At 40.9% G+C, this 12,230-nt stretch overlaps 1 protein-coding gene across 4 annotated transcripts in view; it reads left to right on the top strand.

Moving 5' to 3' along the window:
• Positions 1 to 12,230, top strand: part of CEP70 (centrosomal protein 70) — a 450,608-nt gene that overhangs the window by 145,041 nt on the left and 293,337 nt on the right. For 3 of the 4 annotated variants that reach the window (XM_085647489.1, XM_085647488.1, XM_085647490.1), the window contains exons 9-11: positions 3,251 to 3,350; positions 3,445 to 3,533; positions 8,887 to 8,964. In XM_085647489.1, coding sequence (XP_085503615.1) covers positions 3,251 to 3,350; positions 3,445 to 3,533; positions 8,887 to 8,964 — 267 coding nt within the window. The remainder of the gene's footprint in view (positions 1 to 3,250; positions 3,351 to 3,444; positions 3,534 to 8,886; positions 8,965 to 12,230) is intronic. The other variant, XM_085647491.1, reaches the window with a different exon arrangement.

Raw genomic sequence — 12,230 nt, 5'->3', positions numbered from 1 at the left:
CATCCCCTGCCTCAATTGGACAGTATCGTCAGTCATGCATATTTTATCTCAGTTGTAGCGTATCTGTATTTATATATGGTGCATAAAAACAATTAACATTTATCTTGCGGTGAACTATTTAAAGCATTAGTCAAGATTACAATAGATCTGTGTCAACTTTCATGCCTCACTGAGGTTGTTCGAGGAACTAATGTAGAGAAGAGCTAGGCAAAGTTTGAACAAACTGAGATTTACCAAATCTGTGCATGCTACTGTCCTAGTCGAAACAATGAAAGCAGGGTAAGTCTCCTTTCACCACATTGTCTTTTTTTATATCTTGAAATAGAATTTCCTTCTGTTAATGAAAGTGGAAGTTGTTCTGGGAGGAAATTCTAGAAGGTGAGGAGAATGCCTCATGTGAACTAAAAAGAACAAGGATCTCTGGGATAGAAGAAACGTTTAGGGCTCGCATTGATGGGTGAAATCAGCTGAGTAACTTGAGGCAGGCCAGTTCGTTCTTTCACTCCTCGGGCAGCAACCTTCCAAGCGATTCGTCTTTCACTCTTGTGTGTGGCAGAGTGCCAGTGTGCCTGGGTCTGAGCCATGACCTTACTAGGGCTCTTCCACCGCCATCATCCTTTATGAGGTAAATGTATTCAGCAGTAGGCCTTTCCCTGCCTTTAAAAATTAATAAAATAAAATGGTGCATGACTGCTGCTTACATCACCAGATCCCGTTCCTGTCCGTTTGGAATTATTTTATTAATTCATATCATCTTTGCCTGGAACATGTCACCATTTTGATAACTGGGCCTTTTCTATTATCTGCTTTTTTGGTGTGCAGGTATACACTCTATCCCTGTGGCAAAGCTGTTAGTCCTTATTGTAATTCTAATTTGTGCACCTGTCTTATAACACATAACCGCACCTGAATGTTCATCATGCACAACATGAAACACTTTCCACACAGGCATAAAATAAAAGCCACACCCTTAAACCACACACCCTCCATGGCATTGCTTGCTATCTTTGCGAGTAGGTGCTTTAGTGCCCCACTTTGGGGTAGTAAGCGCTGTATAAATGCTACAAAACAGTATAACACTGTATACCAATCTGAACAGCCATTGTACCCCATACTATACTGAAAACAAATTGTCTGTGGTTACCGTTCTGATTACCATACTCGAGACTATGGTAACTAGAAAGATCTAATAAGTCCCAGAAAGCAGTAGCATCCCTAAGGTAGTATAGTATCAAGAATCAAATCATTAGATAGTTCATAGTTCTGATCTTACAGGAAGTGATTGTTATTAATCCCTGTTCACAGAACAGTAGAACAGTAGAACAGTAGAACACATGCATGGCAGTCACCTCCAATCTGCCCTAGCCTATGCTGCATACACATATTTTAGAGCAAAGACACAATTCCCTGTTTTGTGTGACAAGGTATTGCAAGTTTTTATTTTCCTTGAGCGGGGCCCTCAGAACAGTACTTCCTGTCAATGAGGTATCGGAGACCATTCCAGATTCATGCTATGCCTCTAAATATAGTGAGACTTGAGATTTAGGGTCTATCTCTCTGGTCATACTCCTATGGATCCATTTTGGTCTTTATCTTATCTCAACGAATGGTACTCTCAGCACTGAACTTCTCAGGGAAGCAGGGCTAATCAAATGACTTACATCAACAAGGGAAGGCAGTTGTGAAAAATGCATATAATATTTAGATGGGCTGACTCAGAATATGGTCACCCAAGGTAGATCAAGTCCTCATGGAAACTAACTATTCTTAACCTGTGTTCCAGACAAAAGAAGGGATATCGCCAAAGGATTAACCGTTAGCACTAGTCTTAGATATTCCTGAAGAAGTGAATCAGACTGATTGTTTGGCAAAAGTATTCTTATTATCCTGAAATGAAGAGATGAAGTCCTAGAGTTCTGACGCTTGAAGACTTTCAGTATGTTTGTGTTTAAAGGGAATTTGTATTTGTTTCTTATGTAACTTGTTTGCTAGTGGAAGTTGTCTTGGTCTAAAAGAATGAATGTAGTCTTCTAAAACTGTAACGTGTTATTTATAATAGCTAGAGGTTGCAAATCTGCACTATGATGTGCTAGAAAACTTTATATTATTATAACGATGATGACTTAACAATATTGTCTCTCCTACAGGCCTCTTTGTTGTGTTTTCTTTATAGTGTATATTCAAGGTGGGGGTGTAAAGTATGATTTCACGAAGAAACAAATTGACAGCCGCTTCTAAGCCCTTGAAACAAAGTCCCAAATTGGTTTTGTCATACATCACTAGACAGGTTGACATTTTTAGGTGCAATATCCAATAAATAATTTCCTATTAATAACTATTTGAAGAAACTAAGAGGTGTAGTCTTCAGCATAAAGATTACCATAGAAGAAACTAGCAGCAGTGAGGGCCTAATGCTGCTAGGGTTCTGAGAACGTTGTTTGCTCCTGTAAACAGTGGGAAACAGCCTTTACCACGAAGCATTTTCTACGCGTTACGTTTACAACGGTACACTTACCTCGTAAACGTCTTCACAACGCGTATTGCTACAACGACGTCTTTAGCACGCAAGCAACGTCATCACGGAAAAACGTCTTCCTGGTCGAAAAAAAAAAAGCGTCAGTCCTTCGTTAGTGTCGGCGAAGACCTAAGAAAAAGGGAAAAAAAAGAAGATAGGGGGCAATGGGGGTCTCCCCCCCCCAAAAACGAAAAAGCGGGGTAAAGGCAAGATCGAGGTAAGGGCAATGCGAAGAAAAAACATTTAGTTGTAACGCATGCGTGGTAAAGGCATGCGTTGCAACGGAATGCGTAGTAACGACATATATTCGTAAACAGTCCCTCTGTCGTGGTGGTGACATTCTGTCAGTCTCTTGATTTTTCAGATACTACGCAAGCCTGTGTTCCTAGGCTCATACTTGGAATGAGATATATGAAACTTGATGTCTCAGTATGCTTAGTCATTGTTGCTGAAAAGTCACCACTGGCTGAATGTGACCCCCATGACGTGGGGTCAGTTCACACAGTGCCTCTTTGCTTTAGTTTGTTATTCTGTGCTGAAAGGCTTAGTTGGTTTCTGCTCATAGTCATTCCAATTTGCCACAGGTTTTAATGGAATGTGTGTTTTGGTTTATAGAATTTAAAAAAAACAAATGTTCACTCTTTTTTTTTTTTTTAAGTAAATGTTAATAGATACTGCACACAATGTTGCTTTTCCCCTGATGACCAACTAAAGACCAATTGTGTCTTTCTACAGGAAATATGAAGATCACATGAACAATGCACAAGAAGAAAAAACAGCCAGTACCCAATCTTTGGATTTGGATGCAACACCAAACTATAAAGCACTGCTTAAGGTATCCTAAATGATGTTCACATTCCTGTGTATTTCTAATATGTAAGTTACATTGGTGCAGTAGAAGTTAATGATTTAACTTATGTGTTGCAAAGTCTTACCAGGATCAACTGAAACAGTCAAAAGCAAAATTGGAAAAGACCTTACTAGAAAATCAACATCTCCATAAAGAGCTTAAAATAAGGTGAGGAGCAATAAAGGATTATTGAAATAAGGTAAACTAATTCTGTTTAATCATAATTGGTTTAGCATAGAATTTTCTTTCATTTTGTTTCTGTCATTTAGTAGGTAGAAATGAGACATATTTAAAAAAGAATCAAGTGGCATTGTTAATTGGTTTTGAATCCGCACTTCTTGTTGCTATTTTTTGTTGTTAATGTGAAATGTCGAAACAGCAGTTGTCGGTGCATACCACTTTTGCTGAAGATTGCAAAACACTGTCACCTTCAGAACTATGAATTGCTTCTGCCTACTTAGGGTAGCTTCAATGCAGTGTGACAGAGCTTTGACATGTCTCAAATTCCTATGTTTAGTGTAGCGGAGTCAGTGATCTAAAAGGAGGAATGAATGAAGTAATTTCTTCAGCTCTTGTTTCAGCGAACGAGTGCCTCCTACTTGGCTTAATATTGATTTGCATAAAACAGGATCAGTGGTCCATGCCTATATACCACATGGCACGATGATTTGCAAAGGAAGCAATCTTTTGCAGAAGTAGGCAGTGTTTTGCTTCCAGCTCACCACTCCCACTTAATCTAGTTTTTCTGTGCGCTCTGAATGCCTGAAATAAATATGCCTCCCTCTCTAACCCTCACCATTTTCCTTTTTCTTCTTCATGTCACTCTTGCACATTGCTTGCCACACACTCAGTTACTCTTAAGTGCTTAACTTATAATTGGGACATTAGTGTTGTTCCTGAATTCAGCAAGGATCCTCTGATTGAAAACCAGTATTATAGGTAGGAAGATATTTTTTCTCCATCATAAGATCTTTCTTGATATTCATGGACACTAAACAGAATAGAAAGATGGCAAGCTTCCTCTACTTAAAATATCAATAGAAATTGGACTGAAGCACATTAGAAAATTAATTGATGTACTTTGAGGCAAATGGGGTACGTAAAGATGCATGGTCGATTTGGGCGTCCTTCCTGGAGTCTGAGTCTAAACAGTATTGTTTTGCAAATCTATGAAATAAGCTTCAGGTTATTGTGCTCAATATGTCTGCCTCTGGTTCCTTCCTTCGTTGCCTTGACTTGTTTCCCCCTGTTGAAGGAGCTTTAGGTGTATCAAGCAAAGATCTATTTTCTTTCAGGTAGCGCAGTAGAATGCATGAAAATACAGAGTCTCCATTGTTTGGAAGCAGGTCATCCTGTATTAATCATGCCATAGTTCACAAATAACTGATTAGATAGTCTTAACTATTTAGCCCTGTTTAGGTAGTACCTCAAAGCTATCTTAACATTTAATGTCTGCAGAGTGCTTTCAGCTGGACAAGAAGGTAAGGAAATTAATTGATGTAGAATTCTGAGATCACTGTTGATAGTAACGCTGAGTGAGTTCTAAATAACACTTTACCCTTGTCCACTCTGCATTGTCTCATGTGGAGTCAGCTTAGCTTGACTAAGTTCAACTTTCACTTGGAGGGCAAATTTTAGTTAGGTCTTCCAAAAAGTCCTTTATGACTGGCATCCTAAAGAAAGGCATCTGGCAGGGAGATTTTCTGTAAGCAAGATGCACTTTAATAGAAGAAAATGTAAGTTCTGATTTAGCTAAATATGAGAGACATGGCAGAACCATTTCTTCCTGCCATGTGACTGAATCAGCAGCCCTCTTGGTACACCAGAGGCAGAACCTCTTCCATATAAAGGCATGGAAAGATCTCATTCACATGCCCATACTAGATGCAAATGAATGGCATGCAGATATGGTCTATTGTAATACACAAACCGATGTATATGGCTACCTACTTCTTCCTCAGAGTTGTCCTAAGAGAATTTGGGGCCCATATCAAATGTATTCAGTGGACAAAGATACTGATGAAACAGAAAGCGAATATGACAATGCACCTTGGTTCTTTATTCTTACAGATATTATATGTGTCAGGCTAAAGAGAATGCTAATGCATTGGATATCTGTTTGTACTCAGTTGGTTACCTGGGACTAGTTGTCTCAACCCTTTACTTGTACCACCATCTGAATGTTGGACCTACTTGGGTATCTGTGATGTTGGTGCCACTTCATGTTACTCTATCATAATGTAACATTGATGATGTTGTGATGTATCCAGACTTTTTACTCTGTGTTCAGAAATAAATAAATAAATGCAAAAAGTATGTTATTGGCCTGGTTCAAACTTGTGTCCAGGCTACAGTCAAGCAGAGCATTAGAAAGTCCGGTATGTGTCACTTGCCAGCTGCTAGCCCATAAGACGACCAATGTGTGTGGATACTCACTTCAGAAGTGCCATGGGGCTCATTGCATATGTAGGGAGGATTGTACTTCTCAACCATTAAACATGAGTGGAGGAATGGAAGGCCTGTTTTGGGAGGGTAGGATTCTATCTAAAGTTGCCACGCAGTCACATCCAACCCTCTGTTTATGAACTTCTACCCATCTTATTCTATCATAAGCCTTAGCTAGGCTTGTATCTGCTTCCCATTTAATAAGGTGCCACAGTAAGTAGCATTGTGAATCCACCTGAGGCATGGTATAGTTACTAGATAATGCCTGAATTTATCGCGGTCACTACAGGGCACCATCCGTATTCTGGTCATCATGTTATTCAAGTCATCAGTAGATGGGAATAAGATGTTCCTGGACCTCTGTTTCAGGTCAGGGCTCCCCATTGCCTTCAGTGCTGCCCCTAGCCTTCCACATCTACTCTAGTGACAATTTGTTATGGTTCCTCTTCTGGCGTAAGGGTCTCGTGCATCTTTTTGCATCAGATGTTTGTAACTGCAGAGGTGTCGCCCCTTGTCCTCCGTTCTCTAGCCTTTCCCCCACATCATTGACCTCTGTGAAACAATTTGCCTTCTGTCAGCTAGCACTGAATTTAGTAAAAAGAATAGCAGCATGTAGGCGATCTGCATATCACTGCTAGTTCTCTTTACATTGAAGAAGTAGCCTCTGTGTTTTTACACTGCCAACATAAAGTCTAGGAAGATTGATAGCATTGCAAACCTGTATGGGACGTGTGGCCCGACTTTTCATAATATATTGGCTGTGTCACAGTAATTTAGTAGTAATTTTTGTCAGCTTGTTGGGGGTTACTGTGTTGCTCAACCACTTTTCCAGGTAGAGTTTAGTCTTTGAGCCTTAAGCCCTTTCTGGCAGTCCCACAACTCAGATGTTACTTTTGTGGTATTGATCCTTAGCATCTTTGGCCTAAACTCCAGATATCTTATCCTCTTATGAAGTTTGACATGCTGTTGCTGGAATTCTTCAATCCCAGTCTCAAAGCCAGGGGGTTCAGCCAAAGTTATTCTGTGGCACCTACTCTGTCTTCCAGTTTACAAGAGTCTGCAAGTAAAAGATTCACATCCATCCCCACCATATCAATCTTCACTTTGCCATAGTATGGCTAACAGAATGTTATTAAGACAGTTAACTGGTTCCAGGGCAGTTTCCACCTGTGAGTCCTCCTTGTGAGTGTTTTGATGTATCCATGAATATTACATGGGTATGGGTATTTGCTCTTGCCGTATTGATTTTGGTTTCCCTCTCAGATGTGTGACATCCAGTGTTTCACTTTGTTTACCTCTGGGCATTTTGCCCTCTTAGGGAATTGGGCATGAAGGAGAGTCGCAACTTCAGGATTGGGCTCACAGGCTGAGGGCATTCATTGTGTTATCGGGTCAGATGTGCAGCAGCCTCGCCGCACTCATTCCCTCTTGTAAGGCAGAGAGAGCGAGACAGCTCACAGGGCAATCAAGTCTCCATCGCTCACCTAACCACAATTGGCAACCTCCACCTTCCAACAATGCGCAGGCAGCAACAGCTGGTGAAGCACTGCAGTTTACTTCTTGGGTCCCAGTCTTTGCATATTCACACTGAGTTCCAGACCAGAGCCATTTTATTTAGGTCTGGGCGGATCTTCACTGTGCCACCTGGGCTGTAATCATGGGTGTAATCCACCCTCCCAGTAGGTCATAGCTTCCCCATCCACGTAACTGGGATGCCAGCATGCTGTATTTATTTCTTTTATTCAATAACAGCCATGTGGTATACAGGAGTGAGTCGGATTTCGGGGTTATGAAAACAGCGGTTATAGGAGTCTCATCCTGTCAGCTGTGTTGTCTACCACGCTCTTTGAAGAATTACTCTATGCTTGTTACACCTCCCATCCAGTTGGACTCTACCTAGCCTAACTTTAGCACTGCAGCAGAAGAACTGCTTTCTCCTTCAGTGCTCTGTTGTGGCAGCAAGGCAACATTTATGACAATTTTCTGATTTGAGAATAAATAATCTATAAACACATAGTCTGTCAAGCTTGGTAGTAATGATGAACCGTAAGATAAATGTTATTATCTGCACTGTTATTATGAGTACTTCGAGAATTGAAAAAAGTAGAATAAATGTTGTTGCACTGTTATGCATGTATGTATATCGTTTTCAGCATTTAGGAATAAATATTAAGATATTTTCCTATTAAATAATTGTTTTTATTTCAAAGCTTTACCTTTGATCTGCCACATCAAAGCATGCAAATAGCACAGCATACAAGGGAGCTTTACCAATAAATAAATAATACATTGCATCTCACTGCTCTACAGTCTGTAAATTCTGCAGTTCCAGTTCCCTCCTCTTTATTTTCTTGCACAATTCTTAAGTATAGACTCAATTATTCTAATCTTAGAGGCAGAAAAGGCGACACAGAGCACATCAGACTGCAGTCAAAAGGCCTCTGCACTGCCTCGCTTCTTAACCTGCAAAATAATTTTGAAACAAAATATCGTCTTTGTAGGGCTCAATTGGCCTCATTGATCTCTCTAAAAAGGCAGTCGCATGAAGACTGCCAACAGTGAAGTAAACTATTTAGAAGCCTCGTTCATGAAGAGTCTTCTGAAAATATAAACGTGTTGTCCATTGTTGCTTAAAGAAAATGGAATAATATGGAAGCAACATGTTCTCTCCTAAATATTTGAAATAATCCTTAATGTCACAATATGGATGTGCTTTGCAAGGCTCCATGTTACAATATATCTGGAGCTATGATTAAATCCAGGAATGATCAAACAGACACTTCTTTTGGTTCTATTTATGGTCGAATTACTTTCAATAACTAGAGTGACTATTTTATCACATTTAGCAATGGCAGCAAATTGGGGATATCAAATGCATTTGATTTTTTATAGCTTCTCACCCTTTGCTCTATAGATTGGTGGAACCTACTCTATGACCCCATATATCTTACAGAGATCATATCTCGCATATTGAAAGATTATTCCATCAATAAATGCTAGAACTGTATAATGATATTCGATTACTTTTGGCATCACTCAGTTACAGTTTTTCCAATCAATTCTTTCTTTCCTTTAGACCAACTGCTAAAGAGCTGAAACTTTACAAGCAGCAAGTGAAAAGGCTGGAAAAAATCCTTCATCAGAACAACATTAAGTAAATGAAATTTATTTAAAGGCTCAAGTGAATTGGTTTTTAACAGTCTTTACATATTTACATGATTAACTGGATGATTCTTACATAAATTAATACAAGATTTAAAAATGCATGAAAAAACAGGGTCATAGTATAGATGCAATGAAACCAACAAGAAGGTGCACAGTCCGTAGCAGAGTAGCGAAATAGTAGTTAATGTGGAGAAACACGAGAGATCCTACAAATAATTGAGACAAGCCCTCCGCAGGAGGTAGGAGTCCATCAGCCCACCCTTATTGGCGGAGCCTCGTCATCTGGTACTCCTGGGAAACGCTGTCCTGGCCCATAAATGCAGATCCCCAGGGACTCTGCCTAGGTGCACCGGACAGTGATACCCCAAAAGAAAATCAACTCCTGCCAGGGTCTGTGCCCAAGTAGTTGAGGGCTCCAGTGATGTGCAGTGCAAGGAAGTGAAGTGAAGTTAAAAATGAATACTTGGTCAAAAAATATGTTTAATGGGAATCAACCAAGTTTCATGACTAAAAGAACCTATAGTCTGTCATATATTTCTACAGGCTGATTCAGCATCACCTAGATCTACAGGCTGATTCAGCATCACCTAGATCAACAATAAAACTCCATCATGATGTTTCTAAATACTGAATTAGTATAGAAATTTGAAAAACACTCACCCAGCTTTGTGTGGGAGAAAAGCCTCACCTCACCCGGCTGACTGCTCGGAGAAGGAGGCACCGCTCTGTTTAAATGTGGAGAAAGAAAACAAGACAGATTGCCAAAGGATGCCCGTCTGTTCAAAACTCAACACACATATTTTAAACAAATTAAAAAGGGAACCCAAATTAATTAAAAAAGTCCGAGACCTCGTGACCGCCCATCTGGATAGTGTTAAGGAGATGTCACTTTGAAACGTTCTATCTGACAACTAATTTGACCAAGGTCAGATAAGTGATTGTAAATATGTGGTGAAAGAGCTGTCAACAGAATTCTAACAGCTAATTCTGTTTCAGAAAACAAAGGGCATGCTATCTTCCCCTTGCTTATCCGTCAGCATCTCTGACTAGTTTGCTGTCTGAAAAACCTTTGATAGAATGGAGAGGGTGCTACTTAGTAGCAATCGTATCAGACAAGCGCGTTCTAGAGTTGCAGTCAAAAATACATGCAATCTTGACAGAGATAAGTCAAAGACCCCATGCCTAGGTCTATAAAGTTAGCTTAATGTCTCTAAAAGACTGAAGGACCTGTAAGGCTTCTTATATGGCCTGGGGCAAATCTAGCCATAAAAGGTTGGTGAGTAAAAAGGAGAAGAAGGAAACCAGCCCTGGGAAATATGGTCGAGGGTCAACAGGCCAGTTCTAAATCCAGGATTGTATTCTAAGGATAGTATCCAGAACTGGGGTGAACCACAAGCACAGGCCGCCTGCCTCCTCACCTGTCCGTCGATACCTCAGACTGGCTCACGAGCTGTCTGGGAGGCATCGACCGGATGGGGAGGCTGTTATTTATAGTACTCAAGTAGGACGTAAATTGAATTCAGCTGTTTGTTCAGCTGTTTCTCTACTCGTACTGCACCGCGTCTATGCGAAATATCGCGCATGCGCCTAAAATAGACGCTGACAAGAGTGAGCACGCGTTGGTATCAGACACAGCGTTGGTATCGCTTGTGATTACGAATGTATTCCGAGCTGATCGGAATGGTCAGGACGAACAGGACAAGACACAACTATATTGGATCAGCCAGCCGAATACGCTGTGGTGTATAAAGTGCATCCCACCCTTCCTCGGGCCTCGTGTGTCTAACGCGCATGCGTCGGGGAGTAAAGGAATCGGCCCGCGCATGCGCTAGATATCGTAATATCACGGAGCCCTGTGTTTAATGCCAAACAGGTTAAGCAATCAAATGTATCTGAAATGTGGAGCACAGATGTAGTAGACTTGTCTACTTGTATATGGTTTAAATGTAAATAATAAATTCTTGCAAAAAAGTGGTGATATGTGATCCTTAATTGCCACGAGCTCGAATGACCATAAGAAAAAGACCAACTACATTTAAGATACAGTATAGAGGCCCGAGGAAGACTTTGTGTGTCTAACGAGCCCGCACAGGGAGGCCATGAAATCTTTCTAAATAGGCCTAATACATGGGAATAACCTGGGTAGATGTAAAACCCAGTCATCAATAAGGGCACTTACAACTTGCAATTTGGTCAGTTATGGATTATACCTTCTCTAGGAATAGGGAATTGAAAATATAGAGAAGGCACCTAAAGTTGGTGATGTATAATCCCTTCTCGAAGTACCTGTAGTGTCAGTCTACAGTGCACAATCTCGTGAGACTATAAATCTCCGCATACTATGGGATGTCGTGATGGCATTTGATCAGTCGACATACAACGATGTCTATAGAAAAGAGTATGTCTACTGAAACCTAGGGTTCCCACAAAGCTGTCAAGGTGTATATGTAACAACCGTTGGCTAGGGCTACTCGTAACGATAGAGTGACTGACCTAGATCAAACAACATTGTTTCCTGGAGTGATTAACATAGAGACAGTCTAACCGATTCAGGTATAGACCGAGGCCCATGGGATGTTGTCGTTCAGTCCTTTAGTATCAGTTTTCAACTTGAAAATCCATTTTTGTTCCTTAAGAAATAAGAACTGGGCAACGTCTGTTATGTGTTGAGGAATAAACGGGCGTTCGAGTACTAGCCACCTTAGATCCTCAGCCTTGTGTTTTTTGGCTAGAAAATGCTCCGTCATCCGAGTGGATTGTCTCACGCAGCGGATAGTACTTTTGTGCTCGCTAATGCGGAGTTTCACTTTGCGTGTGGCGTACCCTATGTAATGTAGGGAACACGGACACGTGATTCTGTAGATGACGCAGTCTGAATTGCAGTTCGTGTGGTTGTGTAATACCCAGGGACGTCCTGTGCCTATGTCCACCGAGACGGTCTTAGTGGTTTGCGGGCAGACACTACAAGTTCCGCAAGGGAAGTGGCCACGAACTGGGGGTAGTGACCACAATGTGTTCGTTTCAGCTGTGGGATGTGCCAGCGGTCTGGTATGGACCAGACTGTCGCGCAAACTAGGACCCCTCTTGAAGGCAAATAAGGGAGGCGAGATCTTGCCATCCGCTATGTTCAATATTTGCCAGTGTCTCCGTACTATTTTTTGTATTTGGCTGGACATAGTACAGAAAGTGGTGACGAATGTGAGTCTCTCATTAGTGGTCTTGAGCACATCAGTGTCCAGCAGGGCGTCACGATTG

Source organism: Triturus cristatus, chromosome 3_2, assembly GCF_964204655.1.
Source record: "Triturus cristatus chromosome 3_2, aTriCri1.1, whole genome shotgun sequence".
In the NCBI taxonomy this organism is placed as follows: Eukaryota; Metazoa; Chordata; class Amphibia; order Caudata; family Salamandridae; genus Triturus; species Triturus cristatus.
This window is presented reverse-complemented; position numbering and strand designations above follow the sequence as displayed.